Below are 26,892 nucleotides of genomic sequence, written 5' to 3'. Positions count from 1 at the left end.
TTCGGGACCCGGTCAAAAAACTTGATATATTTTTTTTTGAATTAAACTAAATCAAAAGAAAAGGAAAAGAAAAGACAACCATGTAGTGACACTCATGACGAAAGAATTTCCATATTTTGTCAACCAATCAGCGCTAAGATTAGCTTTTCGAAACATATGATTCAAGACCAAATATGGGGCATAGTTGATCAAACTGGTAATCCTTAGTAGTAACGAACTATATTCATGAAACTCTAACTCATTTCTTCAAGTCAACTACTGAATGCCTCAAGGCTATATGATTATATGATTGCTCTTGAATGCCCATGTTGAAGCAGAAGAATGATACCATGATAAATTGCAAAAAGCTTAGCAAATAGCACATCACTTTGACCATCATTGGAGGAGAACCCAGCACCAATTACCTTTATCATCCCGAATAAGACCACTAACACCAATCCCTCCACGAGAGTTACAACTTCCATCAACATTCAATTTCAAAAGACCTGGTTGTGGAGGTTTGCATCACACCTGCTTTCTAATCTTTGCATTTGTTCCTTTGCCAAGCAGATAATGATCTATATCCTCATGAAAAGTATGAATGTATCTAAGCACATCATACTTCTTTCATTGGTTGTCACCTAGGATCATATGATTTCTCCATCTTGTATTTTACAGGGACAAAGTTGATTTAACTCAAAATAAAAACTTACAGAAACTAAAAAGCACAATTAAACCAAAAACTAATTAAAACAAACATTAGTATCTATCTGCAGCTAAAATGAACCTCTTATTAAGTTTTCTATCTACTTAACCAAACAAATGTGATGAATATTCCTTACAGTGAAGATATGAACACTCACTATTTGTACCCGTAGGTAGTATTGTTACATTACATCAGCATTCAGTAACAACAAAATGTACATAGCATAAAATCTAAACTATGCAATACAATACAACTATGCAAACCTACAAGTCTACAACTATACACACAACTTCCACCATGTAACAAAATTGGTAGATTTACAATTTATTTTCCCTTCACCAACTAGTACAATAGTGTGTAACACATTCCAAAAATGTTCCCTCCAAAGGAAAGATCCTTAACGTTTTATACACTTTTGTTTTGGCAAAGAGAACATTCTTAACGTTATTGTGCTCTAGAACTCAATTTCCCCCACCATCTCCGCCGACTTTTTTCCATTTCCGAATTCCGTAATTTTAGTCTTGCTTTCGTTTCCTTTAATCGCATCTTGTATTCTTTCTTCCATCCTTCAAACCTGTGTTTGAGTTTCCGCAGTTCTTCAATGGAATGTGGATTCGCAGACTGCCCTGTTGTTCTTACCTCGACCAAAGCTCTTGCATCTTCATCGAATGTCTGACTGCGCTGCTCAAACTCTTTCATCAGATTGCCCAAACTACCGTTGCCATCTCTCATTGCTTTGACTTCGGAAAGACTGCTAGAATACTTCAAAGGTGTGCTGCAACCGGGTGTTCGAGGAGTTCGAGATCCCATTGATGTAGCATCCTCGGAATCATAACAGAAAGGTGATGGGGATGCAACATCATGTCTTGAAGGTTGACCATTTGCATTCTCAGAAGCAAGGCTGCTTCTAGCAGCAGCAAGACTCATCTGCATTGAAATTGCAATCAGAATTTGTAGGTTTCAAACGCTTATACAGTTTACAAATATGACTATTATAGTAAATAAGTTTGCAATTTTTAGGTCTCAATTGCAGTAGTGTATTAAAGAATGTATTACTGGTTGCACTTCTCTTAATTATGGATGGAGGGTTGGAGAGATACCATGCATATGTTCAAAAAGGCTACAACAGAATGAGCTAAACAAAAGCTAGGTTTGATGAGATGAATCAACACCATCCATTACAATGACATTAATGAGCATGTAAAAAATTCATGATATGAAAACATACTTGCAAAGATGACATTTGTCGTTGCCACATTTCCTCCATCGTTTTCATTCTTGTCTCGTATTCAATCCACCTTTTCTCAAATTGTTTTAGTTGTTCCCTCAACTCGGCATTTTCCTCTTCTTTTTGCTCTATAGTTGATTCGGCCTTGACAACCCGCCTTTGGAGTTCTGCTAAAGCCGAAGGCAGATTTTGACTCCGATCTTTCGATGCATCCTGTTACAAAAAAAAAAAAAAGGAAAAAAAAAAAAAGAATTAAGACATTTAACACATTGAAAGGTTAGGAACTTCAACGAGGTTTGGAGTTCTGCTAAAAATTGACAATTTTTAGTTGGAGGGAAGTAAAAAGGAGGAGAATACTATTTAAATGTATAAAACAACTTTAAAAAGCCCAAATCAATGACTTATCTAAATTAAACTTTGAGCAAATCAGATTAGAGTTTATTGCATATTTTTCCAAATTAAAAAAAAAACATATGCATAGTACAGTACCTTGTCATCTGACATCTTCGAACGTGACCTTCGCCTAGTTTTTCCATTCTCAGGATGTATCTTAAACTTACATAAGTTACTATTATGCTTCCGAACCAACCACCCGCGAATTACTACATAAAAAGGTAACGAATATTAAGAAAATCATATATCATGCCTGTACCAAGGGTATACTTTACAAAAAATATAACACACTAACCAGATTGTAGTAGTATGATAGCCTCTATCTCCTCGATATTTTCAGAAGAAATAGTTATAGAAGACTTCACCATAACACCATATTTCCTTCTTGCAATTTCTCCACGAACAACTACAATATAATCAAAGTAGCAATTAATATGCATACAAACTATAACCGAGGTTAAGAACACTCAAGTCCACCAAGGTTAAGCAAAAAGCACCGAGTTTTCTTTTTGGTTTAATATTAGTTATGTTTTTTTTTTTAGTAAAATATCTTTGAAAAAATATGCACAAAAAAGAGAAAAAAAGATTCATAAAATGAAGAACCAGCTGAGCTTTTGATACAAATAAAGTAATATTGATATCCAGGCATTACATGATTGTAAAGTTGTCACTCCATTCTTAAGTTTATCGTAATGACTGCGAGCTTGATGACCCCGAACCCATTTTTGAACCCCGAGTACTCCCTGCAAAACCAATTTTCTCTTATCCTCCAATGCACCAACCTACAAAATCAACCAAAGCACAAAAATAATCACGTCAGATAAACCGACTATGAATTGATAAAATAAATCGGCTAAAGCAAGACTATCAAAGTCAATCTATATATATATAACTAAAACAAGCAAACAAATTCACAGTTCAGAACCAAAATACTCATTTGGGGAAGAAAATAGTTGATAACTTTCTAAACAGTAACTGTTAGGTGGAATCAACTGTGACTGAAATGTTAAATGAAAAAATATAAGGGGATTGTATTGTAAGGAATGGATAAACATAAATCCATCAATACATTTAGGATCCACTGAAAATTACTAAAACCCATTAAAACTATACATGACCCCTTTTATTAATCGGATGTTCAATCCATACATGATACATAAAACCCTTTTTGATTGATTTTATATCCAACTCATCCATTTAAAATCATATTTTATATATTAAAAAAAATAAAACTCTTGAATCTAATTGCCAGCCTAACCATGATTTATCCCCCAATGCTACAGCTCTTGGCGCTATACACTGTTTCAACATGAAGCTACTCACACATACCTGCCCTGTTCGAAGATACAGTTTGGTGAAGCCAACTTGGTACATTTCAGGAGGGATATTAAATTGTTGCAAGACAGCAACCGAGACGCTCAATGGGTCTTGAGATGTATTGGCCTCAGCGAGCAGAAACCCATACCTAAATATATGCAGAAATGTATATATTAGCACAATACTCAAGATAATCCAAAAATATAGTCATTTTCTCCACTACCTTCTGGCAAAATCTTGATGTGTCATTCTAGTAGGATATCCGGCCCTTGAAATCCTAACAACCTCCAAAACTCCACAACACTTGAGCTGCTGGAGAACAAGATCTTCATCATATATGCCAGGAAGTTGCTTAGCATTCGGCTTTATACAGCGAATAAAGTGAGGCGTGGTGCTCTCCAACTGATGCATCAACTTGAATAATTGACCCTAAAAGAAAGAGAGACGTCAGTCCTAAAATTCACCTCAAATACTGGGATTCGAAATCCCTGCATTTATAAATCCATGCATTTAGACGCATTAATTTATCTCGGCCATTGATTTGAGGTCAGTTGGCTCACATTACACCTTCACTAAATCATTTTTTAAATAATCTACACTATTGATTTGAGATCTGACGATCAAAATTAATTAATGCGTCGTGCATCCGATGTGTGGAATCCAAATCCCAAATAATGCCATTTTGCTTATTTCTCAGTGTCATTTATCAATCTAAGTTCATCTCCAAAAATCAATAATGTCAAAATCATTTCTTTCGAACTATTAAAGATTTAGAACCAAGTCAAGTAATGGAACAAGAATACCTTGAACTTCGTGCCAACACTCTGCTTTTGTGAATCCAGAGCCCCTATGTGTGGGGAATTTGATTGCTTCTGAGACTGGTTAAGCGTCTTGGAGAAAGACCGCAGCAGTTCACAACTAGATGATGATAGTAGTTGAATAGAATCAGAAGGCATTGGATCTCTGTTCTTTTCTAGAAAGCCATTTGTATCATACACAACCTGATTGAGGACCATATTAGAATGATCAGAAACATAAGTACACAAAGTTAACTTCCATGGTATGCATTTCACATTTAAATTTGCAACCAGAAAATTATCAATGCTACTTAAAAAAAAATCAGCCAAAACATTTTATCACAAAATTGTAAGTTAATATTTTTTTTTTCTAGAAAACACCCGACATTTAAGTTTTGAATTGCAAGAAAAGGAAAAGAAACTTAAATAAGCAAAGTTTATTGGTAAAAGGTGTGCGTGTATATATTTTATATATATATATATATATATATATCGAGAGAGATACTATTATATTTAAAAGGTATATATATTATCGTATTGCACCTATTTTTCTCTTTACATGAAATAGTTAAAAGGAATTATTGGCAGAAAAATTGTTAATGTTGCATTGAACTTTGAAAATGACAAATAAATAGGAACAAAATTCTTCTAAAAAACTGAGTTAATAACAGAAGTATATTTATAACTAAATAGAAGGATCAATTTGACAATTAAAAAAATGCAACAAATAAATTTTAAAGCAACCAAATGACGAAGTGTCTTAAATGCAGAGAAGCTACTAACCTCTCCTGCATAATGACAAACACTGAAACCCTTTCCCCATTCCCCTTTAAAGCGAGGATTAGCTTGCAGGTGCTGCCTAAGTTTGTTGGCAAGTGTTAGATCAGTGGCCCTTGGAAAATTTGATTCCTCATCCAATAGAGAGAGTAGACCTATAGGCTTCTGCACATTTACAAAACAATACATAATTAGTATACTAAGTCACAGAATAATGTTAATGTGAGCTCCAATATTGAGACCAGAACAAAATATTTTGATTTGCAAAAATGTGTGTTGTCCTTAAATGGATGCAACAAAAGCCAACTCAACGGCCTATTAACTGGCTCAGACAAAAGATATAAAAAAGCTTAAACCATATAAATACCTTCTCAAAGAGATCCAAACACTCTTGATTGTCCTCAAAATCTACTTTTGTCATATCAACGCCATCAATTTCATAGTCCTGAGACAAGATATATAAGTTGTGATAATGCTGTAATGCATATCATGTCTATTCAAGGATACATAGCATGCCATATGAATGTTCACGTTGTGTCACACATTCATAATTTTTCATATAAAATTGAAGCTTAAAACAGTCACTAACCTGTTGCTCCAGTTTAAAAAGATGTCGATTGAAATGTTGTTGAAGCCTCTCATTGGCATAGTTTATGCACAACTGTTCAAAGCTGTTTTTCTACAAAAGAAAAACAAAAAGAAAAAATATCAGAAAACATACCGATAGTATAAGAAGGAACAATAATAAGAATATAAATAAATAGCAAACCTGGAATGACTCAAACCCGTAAATGTCAAGGATACTTATGGATCTACCAGTACGGCGTTTGCCAACTTCAAGTGATTTATTAACTTGTTCTACAAGCCAGTCAAACAAACTGGCATAGATAAATTTTGCCAACGCGTCTCTTGCATCAATTGCCTGAATATGGAATATAAAGATTAGACTTAATATAATTCGACAATGAGCTATAAAATAATAAGTTACGGGCCCTGCTTGTAACAAAATTGATTTTTAAACCAAGTTACTCAAAACTGCTTTTCATTTTAAGCAGTTTTTAGATTTTTTTTTTCTTCCAGATTTTCATTTTTTATAAGTTGTAACAAGTAGATAAAAACTCCTAAAAGTGATTATTGATTTTGAAAAAACTCCTAAAAGTATACAAAAAATGTAATAACCGTAACAAACTGGCCCTGACTGAATTGTTCAAGTAATAAACGGACCTGCCGCAATGTCAATGTTTTGGTGATAGTATCCTTGCCAGCTTGGATTATATGAGTAGATAATACTGTCATTAGTCCTTGAGAACTGCAACCCATCAGCGTCGCAGCACTGGTTACAGCTGCCAAAACAAAATATAAATAAACATTTATAAACATGATAAGGTGTGAATAGCCCATTTAAAAACATTATGCATAAACTATGAATCCTACCTTCGTCGTTCACCACTTCAATGTGATTTTCATTATCATTAACATGGAATGATATATTTCCCAACCATAATATTGCAGCGAGCATCTTAAAGACCCGCTCTTGATCCTCGTTGCACATTTGAACGACGTCCAATGCTTTCTGGGGGAAAATACAGATGCCAAAAGGGGAAAATAAATAACATGAGATCTCAGGAGGCCGTAAATATACTGGGAAGTTATTGTTCAGTAAATGAACTGTCAAACAATATACCTTTAGCCTATGATACTTTTTAGCATCATTAACGCCATCAATGTTCATGCAGTCACTCTGATTTAGATATTTATATTCGCTGGCTGCTCTAAGATTTAGCCTCTCTGCACAGAAAAGAGTATGATTTCGTGAGTAATAATATGTACAAGCTAGCTCAATTAAGCTGATGTAGAAATCAAAAGGCAAATGTAAATTATGCATTTGTTTACGGGAATCGGTGTCAATGAATTTCCATGTAAAAGGTGTCTGTTTAAAATTTGTAAATAAAATTAAACAGCAGAGGAGGATCCAATTCAAAGTCATATTTAAAAAGATTATCTCAAAGATGGTCATTGAGATATCAAAGATGATACAGAAGTATACATGTATCCCAACTAATTGATAGGTTGTATAGAAAATACACCTTTAAGATGAGGTGAAGATCCAGCACAAAGTTGATAAAATATGTGATAAGACCTCTCGCCATTAGCCAGTTGAACAACTCTTGACTGCCGACAGAAGACACGGTGATATAAGAAATCGAGAAAGTTAAATATTTCAGTTCCATACTTAAGTTCAAATAAGAAACACAAGTTACCTTTTCCAATAGAACTGTTTATGATGACATATGGGAATCGGCATATGAGAAACACGAAGCCGTCAGATCAAGTTGAATCAGTAGATTTTTAATAAAAAAAAAAAAATCGTCTATCTTAAAAGAACAAAACTTTATGAAACATATTTCACTTGAACATGCTTACAGGTTTGAATTTTAGCCCCGCACATTTTTCCCGTTGTGCTGAAATGAATTTCAATCAACTTCCCCTACACCAAATTAAAAATGGAAATCAGTTGAAGTGATCAGCCATTAGATACCATCCACAACATTCTAAACCAGTGTTGTCAATTGTGGATCGCATAAAATAGTTTGTTAAAATTCTGTTACGCTACAGGACTATAACGCCACAATAGTCGCTATTTGACAACAATTTGTACTAAATAGGATATCGCATAACAATAGCGACTAATTCCACTACACTACAACATTATAGTGTCGCTATAGCTGCAGTTTGATAACACTGTTCTACACAGAAACAACAACCAAGCCATATCCCACTAGGTGGGGTCGGCTACACGGATCAAACAACAACAACACTACTTGACACGGCTTTCAGAAAATTAAAAGAAAGGCTTAAATTGTAGATTTGTCTTTTTATGGACATTTTTGATAGAAAACATGTCAAGCAGAGCTACAATAAAGCAACAACAGGAGTAAGTTTCACCAAAATGAAAAGAACAAAAAACTCACAAATCTGCTAGAGTTGTCATTCCTAGATGTTTTTGCATTGCCAAAAGCTTCTAGTATAACATTTGTCTGAAGAACTTCATTTTCTATCCCACAACTGCCACCACCAAGAGCAGCTAAATATTGCATCGCAATTTTCGCTGTTTCTGTTTTCCCAGCTCCACTCTCACCACTGTAAACGTAATTGTAACTGTGATTATTAACAAATATACAAGCAGGCTATATCTTCTTATTATAATAACAATTTGATTATTATAAAAAAAAATAACAATTTGATGCTATCTATTTTTGGAACATAAACAAAAAGAGCCTTAAATGTACCAAGTTCTGACCTTATGATAATGGATTGATTTACTTCCTCTGCAATGAACAACACGTAAACAGAAAACCTATGTAAATATATCATATATCGTACAACTACATAATAACGATTTCAAAGGAGGAGAAAGAAAGGAGAATTTTATTTACCTCCTATCATTTCATTATAAGCTGCATCTACCATGGCAAAAACGTGAGGACTATCAAGAGATTTCTTCCTGTAAGCAGAGACATAATCGTTTCCGTAAATCTGTACATCTTTGAAGGGATTGAGAGCAATTAAAATTGGCCCAGCTTTACTCTGCATACAGAAAACACACAAGCAGCATATGAGAATACATAGATAATCATCTGAGTAAAACAACAAACCATAGCAGCAGACATACATAAATCATATCTTGAGAATATCTAAACTGAAGATTGTGAAGAACTGAGGGCTCGTTCAAATAGCTGAGCTGTATAAGATCATCCACACCCTCTAAAATATCAGGATTAGCTGGCAGGAGATCTGTTCGTGCCACTTTCATAACCTGCAGCAACAACTCATCCACACAAATAGCATGTTATCTCGCATAGTCAACAATGAATACTATCTTATAAAGACACAAAATGTTTAGAAGTTTACATTTCCATTTGAGAGTGAAACTGATGCTTGTTCTCCAGAAGTTGACTGTATTCTTCCCAGTCCCCACTTTCCTCTTGGTTGCCTACACCAAACATGAAGTTTCTGTGGAAAAACCAAAAACAGAAAGGAAATTTAACAGAAAAACACATGCAGTCAACCTCTCAACTTGAATCTACACCAATAGTTAATAGGCAAAACAAAAAACACTCTTACACATTACTAATTACTAAATAGATAACAAGCACAAAAAACCATCTTAGGTAATCCGTTAAAAGTAACTTTGATGTAGTTCAATTATATAAAAATCAAGCAATAGGAAGGTTTTGGGGAAGCAACAGAAACAGAAAGAAAATTAGACTAGAAGAATGCAGGCATGCCACAAACAATTTATCTATGCCAAATATTAACCTACCAAAGAACTGGTGCCGGTATGAAATATCAACCAAATAAAGGCTCCGAACCAATGTATGAGCCGATAAATACCAATATATAATGATATCTTTAAATTTAAATTAGAAACAGTCTTGCATCAATTTTAATCATCTAAGGCAAATGTGAAGCAGTGCTCGAAAAGCACTTGTCTAGGAATTAAAAATATTAAAAAAAAATCAATTAGAAAGTGTGACTTTTTAGTAAATAATAATCCATGGAATGCTGCTATGATTTTCAATAAAAACTTTTAAATATCGACTCTCCTTAACTTAAGGCATTGTTTAACAAAACCCATAATCTAACTAACATGTGTAGAGTGTGGTTTTATTTGTAATTCTGAAAGGGCCATGCTAATTGCTTTTTTCTAACACCACCTTCCATATTTCACTCAAGCAATTGCTTTTCATCCAATCAAACACCAAAACCTCATCATATTCAAGAACTAGAATATAAAATACAAAACAAGAAACAGATTAACACTAAAACCACTGTTAAAACTTCAACCAAAATCTAGTTACCATTGCAAATTGCAAAACCACAAAAATTTAAAGTCCTTAGTTACCTTTTTGATGAAATAAGAAACATTGTCATCTTCCAATTCCGGTGAAGGTGGAGCCACAGAGGCAACAGAAGAATCATCAACAGGAATTGTAGAAACAGCACAAGGTGAAGATTGTTCACTAATAACACTATTCTCTTCTGAAATAACCACATAAGGAGATTCCAAATCCAACATCAACTTCTTATTTCCAAAACTTCCCTTCCTTTTATGCCCCATTTCCTTTCCATTTTCACCATCAACCTTAAAACTTTTAGGCAAAGACCTCCTCGCCGGCGGCAACCGGCCTCTTGACGTTGGCCTTGCTGGCAATGCCGGCGGTAGGTCTTTAGGCTTCTCCTCTTCGTCTCGCCGCCGTAGCGAATCAAGCATCTCTTCTAAAGAGCTTCTTGCAATAGAAGATGGTGAAGGTGATAACATCATCTTGGTAAAACAACAAAATTGAATAATTTTTTTATGGAAAATTCAAAGAAATTTTGAAACTTTTTGGTCAAATTGACATGCCCAGATAGAGATTTCACAAAATTTCACCGACCCATGTTGTGATTTTACCTTACAATTATGTAAAACAAAGAAACTGAAGAACCCATTTGAGATTTAACGTTGAAAACACAAATGAAAATGTAAAAAATGTTTCTTTTATTTTGAATGGTTTGAAAAAAACAAGGGATAAGGTTTTGAAAACCTCAAGACAATAATACTAAAATTCTCGTAAAACAAATTACAGAAATGCATTTGCCAAATCTAGGAAAGTGTCGTGTTTTCATAATTTCGAGGAGGTTGAGGTTGTTGGAAAAAACAACCTCCTCAGAAAAAGGAGAGAGAGAAAAATTATGAATGATGATGAATATTGAATATGATATGATGGTGATACCAAAAAAAAATGGGAAATTTTGTTTTTGTTGTTGTTGATGAAGTGGTTTTTGTTTTAAGGATTTGTTGTGTTTTTGTGAAATTTAATGTTTCTGAGCTTGAAAGTGTTTTGTTTGGTGAATGATGATGATGATGTTTTTTTTTTTTTTTGGTTGTTCAGAAATTTGAATTTTTTGTCATGTGTGAGTTGGAGAAGGAAGGAACAAACAACTATGTTCGTTTCTTCATAAAACCGTTTGGATCTGGCTGGCTATACAGTGATTTATTTATTTATTTATTTATTTAAATAAAATATATAATAAAAGAATTTGAATTTAATGTCATAAAATAAAAGTTTGTGAATTTTGGAAGGACAACAGTACTCAACAGTCAACACATATAGGGGGGATGTCTGTGACTGTGAGTGATAAAGGAATATTTACTGAATTCAACAAAACAAAATCACTGAAATGGACTGACTTTTCAAATTAATTATGAAGCTACCATTCTTGTATATAAATTTTCATTTAACTTTTTGCATAAGATATTTACATAAAAAAATTGTTTAACACTTTATAGAAATGTTTAAAGTTGTACTACATTTGCCCCTAAACACAAGACTTGATTAAAAAAATTAAAATGATTTATATTGTTGCAAATTGACATAAACTAAAGTTTGAAGTGTGGAAGAATTAAAAAATGGAATGATATTAAGTTAGTAATGTTGATAAAGAATTTGAAACCAAGTGAATAATGTGTTAAGAATGCATTTAGTAACATCCACAAATAATGAGATGAACTTTGTTAATATTGCAAAATTCTATTGATTGTTTTAGAGCATTGATAACACCATAAATTAGGTTGATGTGATCCGAAAACTGCAGTAACCAACTTGAATATTTACTCGACCAACAACTTATATAAACAATTACTAGAGCAAAAAAGTGTCACATGTGGTTTACGGTGAATTCATGCTTGGAAATTACTCAAAACTTCAACGTCGACCTTAAACGGCACATTTAAGTAGAAGTTCAAGGTCTTCTACATTTTTACAATATTATCCATTTTTTGTGTTTAATCGGACCGACATCGATTGACTCGTCACCTCAACTGTGAAAACGAATAATATCATGAGTTTCTATTTACACAGAGTCATGTTGATCGTTGCTAGAGTTTCAAATGATTTTAAAAAATTAGAACATCATTGATCATATGAGAAACTTCCACCAAATGTCAGTTTTTTTATATAAAAAATAAATAAATAAATCAAAAGTTATTATTTTTTTTAAGGAAAAAAAATCAAAAGTTATTGAATGCTAATTTTTGTTTGGTCAAAGTCCTTTTTTAGTCTTTGAAAATTACATTAGACACATGACTTGAATCAGGATTGAGCAAGAAGCTCTTAAAAAAGAGACAGTTCATAAAACAAGTAAATATAAAAAGCAAGATGTTATTTATTTCCTTACTCTCCAATCTATAATGATATTTGCTGTAACTTTGACGTGAAGTGATGCAAACCCAAGATCGATTATGCACTATTGTGTTCCCTTTACCAAATGTCCAGAATGGGAAATTGCACGATTGAAAACGAAATATAGGAAATTGCCTGGCTGAAAAAGAAAATTGGATAAGAATACAAAAACAACAAGGACCAATGGGGTCAACATATTTAATTATGAGTTTTTATAGTAAACTACTAATAAATAGAGTTTGAGTAGGTAAAAATTTCGTTGCAATTGTAACACTAAGCTTCAACCCATTACCTTATCCTATTAATATATAATTTTCTTTAAAAATCAAAGTTAAATCACTTCATTTGTTATAGCACTCATAATACAAGATGAAATATGATTAAAAGTGTGATGTTTTGAATTAAGACAATGTTGATCTAGCTAACAAGTGAACAATATTGTTGACTTGTCTTCAGATGAAACTTATCCTAAAAAAATTTTAAAAAAAAAGAAGTAAATTCTTAGAAGAATTTAGAATTGCACTAACCTGTGACATATGGTTAAGTTTACTCCAAATGTTGTCCACCATTAACTAGCTTGCTATCTAGTTCAATATAGACACTCGAGTGAAACCCAAGTTCAAAAGCCACAATAGTGTTTGCCTTAGACCCCTATCTCTAAGGCAAAAGCACTATTGTTAGTGCACATGCAACCCCTCCTTTAATTTGTCATCTCTTACACTCATCGGTGCTAAAAATGAATTATCTCTAAAAATTGTCGCATCCACATTACACTTTACTTCACCTATCACTAAAGCCACTCATTGCTCTACTGCATCATGACCACTATCATATTATTCACTGGTTGTTCCTACATCGTGACTTGTTGAGCCCTATGCTCGAACTCCTCACTGCAACCAATCTTCCCTTGGTTTCAAACCATTCGGCCTCCGTGTGTTTGTGTGTGTGGTGTCATCGGTGCACACAACACGCCACTGATGTAGGATGTCCTTTGCTAAGTTCAGAGATATCGATGGCTAGTGGTGAAGCCCATCTAGGGCTCGGATAGGCCACGACCCAGCCCACCAAAAAAATATAATTTTTTTTATAGAGGATATTACTGAATTATCTTTGATTTTTAAATAAAATTGCCTTGTGCTCTGTCCTTTTTTTCATCTCAATATGTTTTATTGTCACACTTTCAAGTCACTCGAAATACATAGATAATTATTTTGAGTTTTTAAGGTATGTAGTATAATTTTTTGATGGTCACTTTTGTGCTTAATGCTTAGCAATATACGACTACTATGAAACATATAGTTTTGGAGAATTTACTATGTAATATTTGTGTAAAACTAAAAATCATTTAAAAAAACATTTTTTTTAGTAAGTGAGGAAACTTTTTATTATACAATAAAAAAAATACTAAATTGCGTATTTTTGTATCAAATCATCTCTAACTATTTTAATCTTTTTTTTTCAGAACCAATGAGTAAAACATAAATACTACAAATGGTAAACTTTGAAAAATAATATATCAATTGTGGTGGTATTGGCCTGGTACTTCTCCTTAAGTCTCAAGTTCGATTCTCTCCAGTACCAATTTTAGGTGGGTTAATTTAATTTAGTTTCTTAAAACTCAAGTTCGATTCTCTACTCCAGTACCAATTTTAGGTGGGTTGTACCAATTTTAGGTGGGTTAATTTAATTTAACTTCTTAAAAAATATATATCAACTGTGAACAAATTCAATAGTATTATCAACTTTTTTAATTATTGTGATTTAGTCAATACGTTCTTACATATTTAGTTGCAAATATAGTATCCATTGATTTATATCATAAATTTTATGATCATAAAAGATTATCAGTTTAGTAAAAATAAAATAAAAAAGATGATCAGTTTAACGACTTCATCATACCTTTTCAGTTTTCACCACTAGTCGGATATAGGCAATTTATGCTACATTATTATTTCTTAAAAGAAAAAATGATAAACAAGCGTCCCTGTATACATATATTTATCTGATGAATAAATATGACTAGATAACTATCTAAATTGACATTATGTTAATATATTCAACGCAATATATCAATATTACATTGGTTTGAGTAGAACTGAATTCAAATAATTTAAACAAGGCGGTTGTGGGTTTGGGAGGAGGAGATGTTACAGGCGTGTATCACATTACTTTGCAGTGTTTCTTTGTAGCGTGATGTTATAGATTACTGGAGGTGGGAGCTTCATCCTGCCGAAGGCTATACGGTCTGTGGTGCATACCACCTTTTAGCTGCTCAGGATACATCTCTGGTAGATAACACGACGGAGCTGATTTGGCATAAACAAGTTCCTTTGAAAGTCTCAATGTTCGCTTGGAGATTATTACGGGATAGGTTACCTACTCGGTCGAACCTTTTGGACTGCGGTATCATCACAGGTGATGCAGCGAGCTGTATGGCGGGGTGTCCTAATCTCGAGACTTCTCAGCATTTTTTTTTATCTTGCGGTTTTCATGGCTCTTTATGGCAGGTGGTGCGGTCCTGGCTTGGTGTGTCTGGACCGGACCCGCACAACATCTCTGAACACTTTTATCAGTTTATTCATTCGGCAGACGGTTTACGCGCAAGGCGTTCATTTTTGCAGCTAGTTTGGCTTCTTTGTGTTTGGACTATTTGGAATGATCGCAATAATAGATTGTTTAATAATGTAGAAAATTTCATAGATCACTTGTTAGAGAAAGTAAAGCACACATCGTTATGGTGGCTTAAGACTAGTCAAGCTAACTTTGTTTACGGTTTCAGTTCGTGGTGGTCAAGCCCCTTGATTTGTTTGGGCATTAGCTAATTGTTTCTGTAATATTGACAGGCTGTAATTATTAGGAGTCTTCTGGATACACCTTCTGCATAGAAGATGTCCTAGATTTGTTTACGGTCTTGTTAACTTGTGCCCTAAGGGCACAAGATAATAAACTAAATAAAGAAATTTAACCTTGGAAATTGTGCATTCATAACCTTAAAAGCTTAAAAACTTATTTTTTTCAATACAATATTTATTGTTTAATTCTAATTTAAGATCCTTATCTTGTGTCCTAAGGGCACAAGTTAACATTTCCCATTTGTGTATTATACCATTTTTTATTGTTAAAGAAAAGTTGTGGATGAAGAAAATGTAATTAGGAGTAGAGAGACCTCACCAGAAGAAAATTCAACTTAAGCAATATTTTAAGACAAACATGCTTAGCCAAAACATAACTAGTGCCCCCTTCATTCGGTTACCTTTTAAAATTTCATCAATATAAGGTGCCATATATGTGTAGCCAAAGACAAGGCAGCAACGTTTGGGCATGGGGATAATGTGCTCCTTTATTGCAATAATTGATATGAAAACAATAGTACCTTGCAATATTGCATAATCTAAAAGGGCAAATTAGTTATCCGATCAATGTTTGAATAACTTTATTAAATGAGATAAAAAAAAATAAACTTTATGCACTTGGACTTGTAGAAAAGGACATGACCAAATTGAAAGTATACGAACGCTTTTAAATTCCTATGAGGGCCACGTAAACCCATCATGACCTTAAATTACTATGAATGAGCTTCACTCATAATTGAATAGGAGAGGGCACTCGTGCTACCAAAACTATATACCACTATAATCTAGACATTTCTTTAATTATTTGATTTGATTTAAATATTGCCTTAGTCACATATTCCCGAAAAAAATCAATGTTTGATCGGGAAATAAATGGAGTTTGAGGAGACGAGTCTGGTAAGTGCGGCTTAGATGATAATTTATGTGTTATGATGTCGGTTGAAATTCGTGAGACTTTTTTTCTCTACATTTAGTGTGTGATTTCTACTATAGCTAAGTTATTTGACGCAGCAACATAAAAGGAGAAAGTATAAGTTATATGAAGGGTATTACTTCAAATCAATTTCATTTTTGTTTATAAGAAGGAAATGCAATTAGGAATGTCCATACACAAACCTTCAATATTAAGGGATTTGTAGAGGAGAAAAAATGAGAAGATTGATTTTAAACATTTTAAATATATGGACTAAAATACCATAACATAAAATTCAACATGAAAGTTTTCCTTGATTTCTCCTCACCTCCCCTATCATCACCTCTATTAAAAGTAAAGTGGTCATCCCTACATCCTAGTGCTTTAATCCATTTTTCTTTGCCCTTAATTAAAAGGTCATTGGCTAATAAATATTATGGGCTAAAAGAAGCAGGAAAGCATATAGGAGTATAGATGAATGAATGAGCTAATAAACGAATATGATTAAGACTAATGCGTGAGATATGATTGCATCACTTTTGGAAGATGTCAAAAATTATGTTGAATGCCAAGTTTTCATAAATGCAGCGGTAGATTAATTGTCCTTTTCCAAACAAGTTTTATGTGGTGTATATATAAGTGATGGTATTGGTTAGAAACATAGGGTTCGTGGCAGAACGGTGGTTAGGAAATTTTTTGGTTAAAACTTAATCATACGTGCGTGGCACAAACCATGCCATAACATATAGATAATTCCCTATGAGTCAATTCTTGACATGGATTTTATAAATGTCTTTTTCTTGCTTTTCATGAAGTTGAGATGATGGAAAAATAAATTCATAATTCTATAGTAAATAAAAACATTGATTTAATCAAAATAAAACTATAAAATGTTTATAGAAAAGAGAAGTGATTTTTTTCCCAGAGGTGTAACCAGTGGCATGAGTTGAGATGTTGAACTAAAGAACCGATCAAAACGAGGACGAAATATATAATTTGATCTATGTTGCTAACAATTTTTTTCAAAGAAACTAACAACTCATATTTATTTATAAAGAAAATAATATTTTCATCCCCGCCAATTTTCACATTAAAAACTATGTTCTCTAGACATTTCTCTATCAAAACTAGTATAGTGAGTTATTTTTGTCCATCAAAACTATGTTTTCGTGGACCACTAGTTCTGAGTTATTTCCGTAAACAAGAAATTGAACGGATAGTCTAGTATATTCTCAAGTATTTGAGTTTAGGTGGTATTTGAGTTTAGGTGGTTAATGAAAGAAAACATATAAATTGCATAAAATGTTAAACAAGACTAGTTATTAATTAAATAAAAGGCAAACGTGATACTCAATAGAGAAATATACTAACGTATAGAATATAAAACATAAAATACTAAACATGTAAAACATGGTAGTCTTTTTCTAGCGTAATCAAATGTCTAAAGTTAAAACCTTGAAAATGTTTGTGCCAAAAGAAAATCTTGAAAATACAACAACGTCTAAACTCTTGATAAAGTTATACTATCGTCAATGCATTCTTATCTGACTCAAATTAAAGTTTTTTTGGTATAATCACAAAGTTTATATAGATTACATATGAAAAAGTTTGTGAAATGTAATTTATACAAAAACAAAATATTAGTTTAAATACTAAAATATTTTTTACTAATTAAATAGTAAAATGTCATGGGGCTAAGTAAAGTATTTTTTTCTATAGGTTTTCCCCAACATATATGTGTAAACTGTAAACCTATTTGATGTTTGTCATCCATTAAATATTGATACATCTTTCGGTCAAAATTCAAACATTGTTATGCCACGTTATGGATAACAGTTAATCATTGTTAGATTAAATAGACTCAATCCATGTTGGTGGTTAATCAACACATCCTACTTCTATTGTGGGAATCCTTGCTATGCAGTCTAAAAGGTATACTTGTCAAGTCACCAAACTAAGGTTTAGTGCTTGCATTCGTTGATTAAGTTGTATTGGTTCTACCTTTGAATCAGCCAAAATTGATTACAGACATATAAAATTGATTTTAACATAAGTTTGGTTTCGAGTAGAATTGATTTTGCATCAAGAGTTGTTTATAATTTTAAGCTAGAAATTGAAGTTTTTCATTCTATGATTGATTTTTAGATTCAAATGTATTGTTCAAGTAATTTTTACATGACTTATCCAAACATAAATTACTTTACTTTACTTTTTACTTGATTTTACATAATCAATTTACTCAAAATCAATTATTGTCACCGCATAACAAAACACAATAAGGAGGAAAATAAGTAGAATGTGGTTTTATATTTTTTTTGCAAAAGCAGACTAAGGGTGTGTTTGTTTTGACTTAAAAGATTATTTTGTTTTAAAAAAATCTAGAGATTTTTGTTGATTAATTTTTGTTTGTTTACAATCATATATATATATATATATATATATATATATATATATATATGGGTAATGCTACTGCACACCCACCTTAATTTTAGAAGGTGTGTGTTAGCATCCTACACCTTTATGTTTTTGACAAAAAATATCATTTTCTCTTTCTTTGATTGTGATTAAAAGCATGACTATTAAAGTAATTTTATTACCTCTCTCCATTAAAACAAAATACATCAGTTTCTCTCTCCTTCTCCCATAGGCAACTGCTCATATTACCTTCTTCCTTGTCGCTGCCATATCTCCTCTTCAAATTTCCTTCAAGTTGCAGCTTATGAAAATTTCTTCAAATTATTAATAATGATTTCAAGTTAAAAATGAAATTAGATTGGGTCATTTTTTAAAAAAAATTCTGAAACGCTTTTATTCTACAAAATATGGCTTATGTAAAGGAAAGAGGTTAATGGTTGAACAATAGATCTTGGTGTAGACCTGTGGAGTATATTAACCGGAACAGTGAAAAACAATGAATATTTTCTTCATTAGATGTTCGAAAGAAAGAGAGAGAGAAAAAAGTTTATAACTGTGGTATGGATAATAAAATTACTTTAAGAGTCATGCATTTAATCACAATTGAAGAAAGAGAAAAGGGTATTTTTTGTCAAAAACATAAAGGTGTAGGATGCTAACACACACCTTCTAAGATTAAGGTGGGTGTGCATTAGCATTACCCTATATATATATATATATATATATATATATATATATATATATATATATATATTTTAAATTAGAATGTCTTAAACTTAAGTTCCTTGTTCATGGAAAAAAAAGGTTTTGAAAAACCTACCGGTATCAACTTTTTATTTTAATGTTTCTTTTATAACTTTCTTGCATATGAGTGATATGAAATGAAAATACCGTCGTATTTTCAAGCACAAAGAGATCTCTCTTTATATTAGGCAACAAAATCAAACTTCCGACATTTTGATGGTTGAAAGCGAAATATGCTACTTTCTCTTTTGATTATCATTCTTGGTAGCTTAACCCAATTATGTACTTGGAAGCTATAACTTAATTTTTATTTTTCTTTCATTTTTGGTTCTATTTTTTTACTATGTAATCTCTTGATTTAGCTCGTTCTTCATGGCACACCTTGTGCTGGGAGGTCTTGACCATTTGACATTTTAATTTCATTTTAACATTTTTTATAAAAAAAAACTTTTTATTTTAATGTTAAAACTTATATTTTTAACAAAATAATATTTTTAAAGATTTGAAGTAAACAGTATTTATAAAAATGGTGTAAAAATTGTTTTTTCTAGAAAATCTCAAACAAACGACCCATAAATGTAGTACATAAAAAAGTAGTATACTTCTGTTAAAAAAAGCACTATAGTTTGTGATAGAAAAAAATATAACAGAATCATACTTCATAGGGTTTTAAAAACCTAATAAAGTTGATATTTTAACCCATTTTGATTGGTCTGGTCTGGCGGTGTTAACTGCAAACCTTAAAATGTACTCTTCCTCAAGCTTTCATGTTCGATTTTCTCTGTTTTCGAGGTTTGATTCTCTCTGCTTTCACACATAAAACTTATATTTAGACATCCATCATTTTCCAACACATTATTTTCTTCTTTTTATCCCTCTCTTGATTGATTTATCAAGAAAAAAAAATAAAGTGGGAACTGATTTCATGGCCATTGAGCAACAAAAATTAATGGGAAATTAATGTTTTCCATCTGTTGGATAGACAAAATAACACAAATACATAACTCAAACCTCAAATCAATCATAAAATGCAATCAAAAAGTGTCAAACAGGTTACAAATGGATTTAGCAACATGGCATTTGATCATTGAAATGTTAAAAGTGGAAAATAACAAACATTAAATCCAGAAAACACATAGTGTTAGGTACAATTGTTGCTTTGGACCCACACAAATATAACAAGAGGAAAAGGAATTTATATGAATGAAGAGGGCCATTACAATTGCATACTCCACACGCATGGTGTCGTGTTCTGACATGTAAAGGAAGTGAGTTGATCAAAGTGTGATATTAAAGAGTGACCATTGCTTTATTGATACCATAAATCATTTGCCTATGTTCCCTTCCCTCAACTCAATTCTAATTTTTAATGTGCGGGCCATGTTATTGTGAGACATTGTTAGTTCCTATCTACAAGCAAGTTGTGGAACTTTGAATCACTCATCTCACGTGCCACTGTCTTAAACAACTCATGAAAGTATAGTGAGGTGAATTATTATGGTACGTGGTTCACTGAGAATCCCCATTAAGCATGAATTTTGGTTGTCCATAAGTGTACTCCACTTCACAAAAAAATATTATCTAAAAGTGCGGTTCTGAAAACACGTGGTTTATTAGGAATGTAGGAGTGGAGAAAATTGTACCCCTTTGAAATTGTCTTTTGAAAATGGTAATGGCTAATTTGGACCACCATTGTAGATAGCCATTATGCACCATAATTTCAGCTCTTTGATTAATCTGTATGTTACAATACGTAAGTGTACCTCTCATTATTGATGTCCTTGTTCTCACCATTGTTTCTTGTCCTCCTCAATCAATGCAACCTAGCTTATTTACATATTGCCAGGTAAATGTGATGGTTGATCTCAAAGTCGATCAGAAACTTGGTTTCACTTAGTCAGTGACCCAAAATATGAATTATGAAGCACCTTCAATTAAAGAAAATTGATACTTTACATCATGCACACGCAAACTCGTTGCACTAAATGTTAGTGCAAAGACTAACCCAGATAGACCCTACTAAGTCAGCAATGGAACATCTGATTTTTATACAGATGGTTTAACTGCCTCCAAAATAGGCAGCTCAGAAATTGAATGACAAGAATGACACATGTATATTGAAGTGGTCAATGGCATCATTATTTTTAAATAAAAGCAGAAGGCATACATGTCAGTATGGAAAATGAAAGACTGATGTTTTTTCTTCCAATCATCACAAAAAGCTTTATAGGACTTCCTAGCAAACACTGACTTGTCATGGGGTGCAATAACTGTCTGCCTCATGAGCATCCTACATTTACGGTGGTGACATTTTTTCAATGTAAACATGACTCAGGAATAAAGGAACATCCTTCAAATATGTATGAAGTAATCAGAGCATGTTTTGTTTTAGTGAGCAAACGCCTTGTCAGAAAGGGACAGTTGATTTTTCTAATTACTTTTGTGTAGACCAAAAAGATTTGGACAGGAAACAGAGGAAGCAAATTAAATTCAATTGTTCCCAAACGTGATGATTAGTTTTGTCTACGGCGGATGGCGATCCAATTCAGGGCGGAGAGCCAGAATCCCGCCATATCAGCCACTATGCGGCGCCATCATATCAGATTATGGAGGAAAATCCCGCCATATTGGGCAAAATTGGGCATGGTGGAGAGCCCAAAAACCACCTCCGATATTCACCATGGTGCCGCCTGATATTTGACAACACTGGCTGTGATAGATGTAAAGTAATCATTTATGTCTGATGTGTGTGTAAGAAAAATGACATTACAGTATGGACCACAATACCAAATAGGTAAAGAGAAATGCTATTGCCAACTAAGGTCCCAACACCTTGAATTAAAGAAAAGTGATGCTTTACAGAATACACATGCAAACTCTTTGTAGTAGCAGACTAATCTATATCATTCCATTTCCTCAATAGTTGGATAACAAAATTAGTTCACTGTCAACTTAGATGACATAACAGTATCTGGTGCAATAAAAGCAAAAAATAAACCAAAATTTGTACATTGCACTTTCAGAACATTTAGATTTACCTACAAAAGCTAGATGCCCAAAACTAGAGCTTGATTACAACTCCTTCAAAAATACCATCAGACCTAAAGTTAGGTGCAAAGAGTCTTGGATCAACGGGTCCTGGAAGACTGAATGAAATTGTGAATGGCCCAGGAAAGCATAACTGCTGGGTTTTCATTTGGAAAAGACGTGACTGTCTCGCTATAGTTCTTCCACCAGATAACAACCCTCTGATCTCAACCTTCCCATCAGATTCAATATCACAACTGAACCGATCTGCAAAATGTAGGATGGACATTCATTTAAAGAAACAAGTATAAAAGAATCTTTCTGAAAAGCATATATACATGTTAGGACAGTTTTGTTATGAATGTATCATTGTTTTCAAATAGTCTATTGCAGCACTGTAGCGCTATAGCACAGTGGTATTTGAACAAATAGTTACTGTTCTGCAATACGCTATTTAGTACAGATTGTTTTCAAAATCAAACAGTGACTACAACAGCATCAAATTTTGCTGTTATAGTCACTAATACGCTATCTTCTGCGATCCACGATTGACAACGCTGATTTGATGAAGATAACTATATGTTCTAAGACAAGGACTAGAGATGGAGGATGTGCCAAGGCATTCAGAAATTTTCTAATTTGAGGACCCTGAAGCAACATGCACATGAAAAAAGGCACGTACTATTATCTTTTGTTTTCCAGTTCTCCTAACCCAATTTTCCCCCCAAAAAACATAAGGTAAAATGAATCGTGTGCAAAAGAGGCATGTCACAATAATAGAACGTTATGTTCATTACCAGATTAGCAATTATTAAATGTTATTTGTTATATATTAAAAGAAATGGCATCACATTAAACTTGAAATTCTTTTCAAGGCCCTCTGGCCCTCCCACACCACAAACTTGCAATAAGAGCTCCTATGAATTTCACTCCCTCGATCTGTCCTCTTTATTACTGAAGGTGCTAAGCACTCTTTGCAATACTCAGCTCCAATTAAAATATCCCAAAGAAATAAGTTGATTGCATATCAATGTTGTCAATTGCAGATTGCGAAAAACAAAGGTTTGATCAAATTTTGTTACACAGCAGTGCTATAGCATCACTATAGGCGCTGTTGAGAACATTTTGTATTAAATAGCGTATTGCAGAACTATAGCAAGTTATTCAAATTCCACTACGCTACAGCCACCATTTAATAACATTGTTGCATATAGAACAATTCTAATAAAAAAGCATGTAAAAAATGCAGGCTACAGGTACTTTGTTAACAAATATTCATGACTCTTGACCAAGATATATGGATAAAAAAACAAAAGCATTGCCTCTATAGCTATAATACATGAAGATCCATTTCCACAGCATACAATCAGAGATAATAATAATAATAATAAAAAAAATCTGGAAGAATAAACTTGAGTACACAGAAAGAAGAGAAACATACTGTGCTCTCTCTTGACACCTGGTACCAAAACTCGAAATAGATATGCCACTTTACTAATACCAATATCCACAACACCAACCGACGGACCAAGTAGCCCTCTATTGGCTGTCCCTGTCAAAACAACAGAATAATTTTGCACATAATTGTCAATATCAGGTATCGAGAGAAGCGGCATCATCGAAGGCCCATCAGATTTCCACATCTTGTCCAAAGAAGGCTCTCCATTGGCAGTATGTGGAAATTCCGGCATTGAAGGAGTATCATGATCATCAACATACTTTCTCTTACACTCTCGTCGAAACTTCCCCGATTGGCACCCCTCATTAGGACTACTCTCCAACAAGTTGTTATCACAGTCACCATCACTTTCTTTGCTCAATTTGTTAACACAATCACCATCAATTTCCTTGCTCAATTTGTTAACACAGTCACCATCACTTTCTTTGCTCAATTTGTTAACACAATCACCATCATTTTCCTTGCTCAATTTGTTAACACGGTCACTATCACTTTCTTTTCCCAATTTGTTAACACAGTCACCCTCATTTTCTTTACTCAATTTGTTATCACAATCACTATCACTATCGCTACTTTCTTTGCTCAACCGAGGTTGAATCCGAACACGCAAACATTCACTTAAATCCAACTTCAAACTATCAAGACCGGTCAACGACCTAAACCTATTCAAATCCTCCTCTTTAACACACGACGACACACTCGGATCATCAATCAAAACAACCCCTTTAACAATTCTAAAGCTATCAGGATACCAAATCTGTTTATGAAGATTCAAAGGGAAAATACTTGTAAATTGTTGACAACCCTCTGAAAATTCATTATTGGGCAAGTCCAATTCTCCCTTTAAATACATATGAAACATATTAATATCTAATATAAGTTCAGGAATTGCATTTTTAAGGAGATAGTAATATAATTTCTCTAAGAGGGAAATTGAAACATAAGAAGATCCTAAATCATGCAAATTATAAGGTGGTAATCCAGTGATTAATCTTTGAAGTGATGAACATCTTGGATTATCGGATTTAACATCAGGTCCTAGGTAAGTTGTGATTATGAAATCAATGAGGAATTTTCTGTCACTAACAACGTTGTTTAATGGTTTGGTTGTGAGAGATTTTCTCTGGTAACAAAGACTTTTTCCTTTCAAATCCATAAGGCATAAACCTAAATTAGGAAGAAATTAATCTTAATTAGTCATGTTAATTTAAGAGCATTTTGAAATTAAATATATCAATGTGAAATTTAAAATTAAGATGCAGAAAAATGAAAAATAAAAATAAAAAACTCACAGAATAATGTTGTTAGGTTGAAGAAAAGAGGAAATTGATCAGAATATTTGTTTTTCCTTCACTCTTTGTTTTCAATTTGATCAGAATGAAGATGCATCATGCATGTGTGACTGTGTAATGTGTCGTGGTGTGAGTGTAACACATAGCTACACCGCACTCGCTAAACAGTTTCGAGGTTTGGAGAGAGGGTTTTGACTTTCTACTTTTGACTTCTAACAGGGAAAATGTTAACGTAATTTCTTATTTTTGATTGCTTAAAGAGTGTCACGGGACACTCGTTAATAAGATTCTAATTAATTTTAGTCTCGAAAACAAATAGTCACAATATACAAGATAATGATTGGTTTGTACATTTCATTAATCAAAATAGTCACTTACAATAAAATGTTTAGTTAATATTGTCATATTAATTCTTCAATACTTACTTATTATCATGATTACCAATGGGGGATGGAGTTTGAGTTTAGGGAAGTAAACTAAACTTTCAAGGTTTAAATTTTTGTTGGGAGTTTGAGTTTATGCCTCAAATTCAATTATCTAAAGTTAAATGAACCTATGAAACACAAAAATAAAATAATCATCAAAGTTTTTTTATATTACTCCCTCCGTCCCATATTACTTGACCTAGTTGACTCTGTCACGTATGTCAATGCACAATTTTAAACTTAAATTTCTTTAATAATCTAGTAGAAAAAATTACAAAAATTTGATATTTTGAAAATATTAATCGAGACGAATCTAACAACATCTTATATGCTATATTTTGTTTTTATATATTAGTAGAAAAATAGAGTCAAAACATGTTACATGAATAGTGCAAACATTCTAAATAGGTCAAGTAATATGGGACGGAGGGAGTATTATGCTTCTCAATTATTAATGGGAAAAAAGTATGATTAATAGGCTATTTTTTTTTGTACAAGTAGTCTAATTCTAATTTTTGAAAAAAAAATATGTTAATATGTTTATATTGAATATCTATGAATATATAAACTACAAATCCAGTAATTTTTTGTTTCTTGGTAATTTTATTTGTGTCATGTCAAACACTAAATATGAGATACTCTATCAACTAAGAAACATGTATCCTGGATTAACATATGTAAAAAAAAAAAAAAAAGACTAATTTATATTATTGTACTCTTTTTTTCTTGGCTATTAATTACCGTACTTCTAAAATATAAGATTTTAATTTTTATGCATTTTTTAAGGATAAATTTCACCGATTAGATATTTTATTTTGTTCCCACAAAACTGAAGTGGAATGATTTGACTATCAGCTGTATCACAATTAGTTGACACTAGAATCAAGTGATGCATAATTGGTGAAAAATTGATAGACAACTTGTGCAAATTTGGTTGATAGGTGAATCGATGACAACCGAGTATGGCTACCATGTTCAAATGGGTTTGGAGATTGTTGTCAGTCATGTTGTATGTATTCAACTATCACTTACATCACAATCAATTGATGTTAGAGTCAACTTAAGTAAAATATGGTGCCTTTATATATCCTTATTGTTTTCCTTTATCGCTTTCATTTATTTTATCTTTATGTCTTCTCAAATAATAGTTCATCCTTCAACACTAGACACACTTTGGAGTTGTCTAGGTAACTGCAGTTGAGAGACATAATCACTTTCTTAACATAATCGTTTGATAAAATAGAGGATAATTGTCTCAAGTGCAAATTAATTTACATATCATCTTATCAACCGAAGAATCCGTAAATTAACCAAGTTGTCATGACGCCGATCATGCAACTAG

General features: G+C 32.8%; 2 protein-coding genes across 2 annotated transcripts; both read right to left on the bottom strand.

The window, feature by feature from the left end:
* Nucleotides 1-750: 750 nt before the first annotated feature.
* LOC146949861 (myosin-2-like) lies at nucleotides 751-11,201 on the bottom strand. Its single transcript, XM_085745885.1, has 24 exons — nucleotides 10,104-11,201; nucleotides 9,110-9,211; nucleotides 8,871-9,014; nucleotides 8,635-8,785; nucleotides 8,499-8,526; nucleotides 8,170-8,338; nucleotides 7,622-7,685; nucleotides 7,459-7,472; nucleotides 7,285-7,369; nucleotides 6,882-6,985; nucleotides 6,632-6,770; nucleotides 6,422-6,540; nucleotides 5,967-6,119; nucleotides 5,787-5,876; nucleotides 5,565-5,642; nucleotides 5,204-5,362; nucleotides 4,427-4,624; nucleotides 3,847-4,052; nucleotides 3,636-3,771; nucleotides 2,959-3,088; nucleotides 2,602-2,712; nucleotides 2,403-2,515; nucleotides 1,914-2,126; nucleotides 751-1,612 (listed from the first exon to the last, which is right to left on the bottom strand). The coding sequence occupies exons 1-24, from the start codon at nucleotides 10,521-10,523 to the stop codon at nucleotides 1,130-1,132; spliced, it is 3,609 nt and encodes a 1,202-aa protein (XP_085602011.1). The 5' UTR covers nucleotides 10,524-11,201; the 3' UTR covers nucleotides 751-1,129.
* Nucleotides 11,202-22,226: 11,025 nt separating this feature from the next.
* On the bottom strand, nucleotides 22,227-25,344 carry LOC146949860 (increased DNA methylation 3-like). The gene is made up of 3 exons (XM_085745884.1): nucleotides 25,126-25,344; nucleotides 23,816-25,000; nucleotides 22,227-22,641 (listed from the first exon to the last, which is right to left on the bottom strand). The coding sequence occupies exons 2-3, from the start codon at nucleotides 24,987-24,989 to the stop codon at nucleotides 22,409-22,411; spliced, it is 1,407 nt and encodes a 468-aa protein (XP_085602010.1). The 5' UTR covers nucleotides 24,990-25,000; nucleotides 25,126-25,344; the 3' UTR covers nucleotides 22,227-22,408.
* Nucleotides 25,345-26,892: the final 1,548 nt, after the last annotated feature.

Source organism: Medicago sativa, chromosome 2, assembly GCF_051527215.1.
Source record: "Medicago sativa cultivar Bolivia chromosome 2, Bolivia_mono, whole genome shotgun sequence".
Taxonomy (NCBI): Eukaryota; Viridiplantae; Streptophyta; class Magnoliopsida; order Fabales; family Fabaceae; genus Medicago; species Medicago sativa.
Note: the sequence above shows the minus strand (reverse complement) of the source record. Positions and strands in the feature narration are given on the sequence as shown.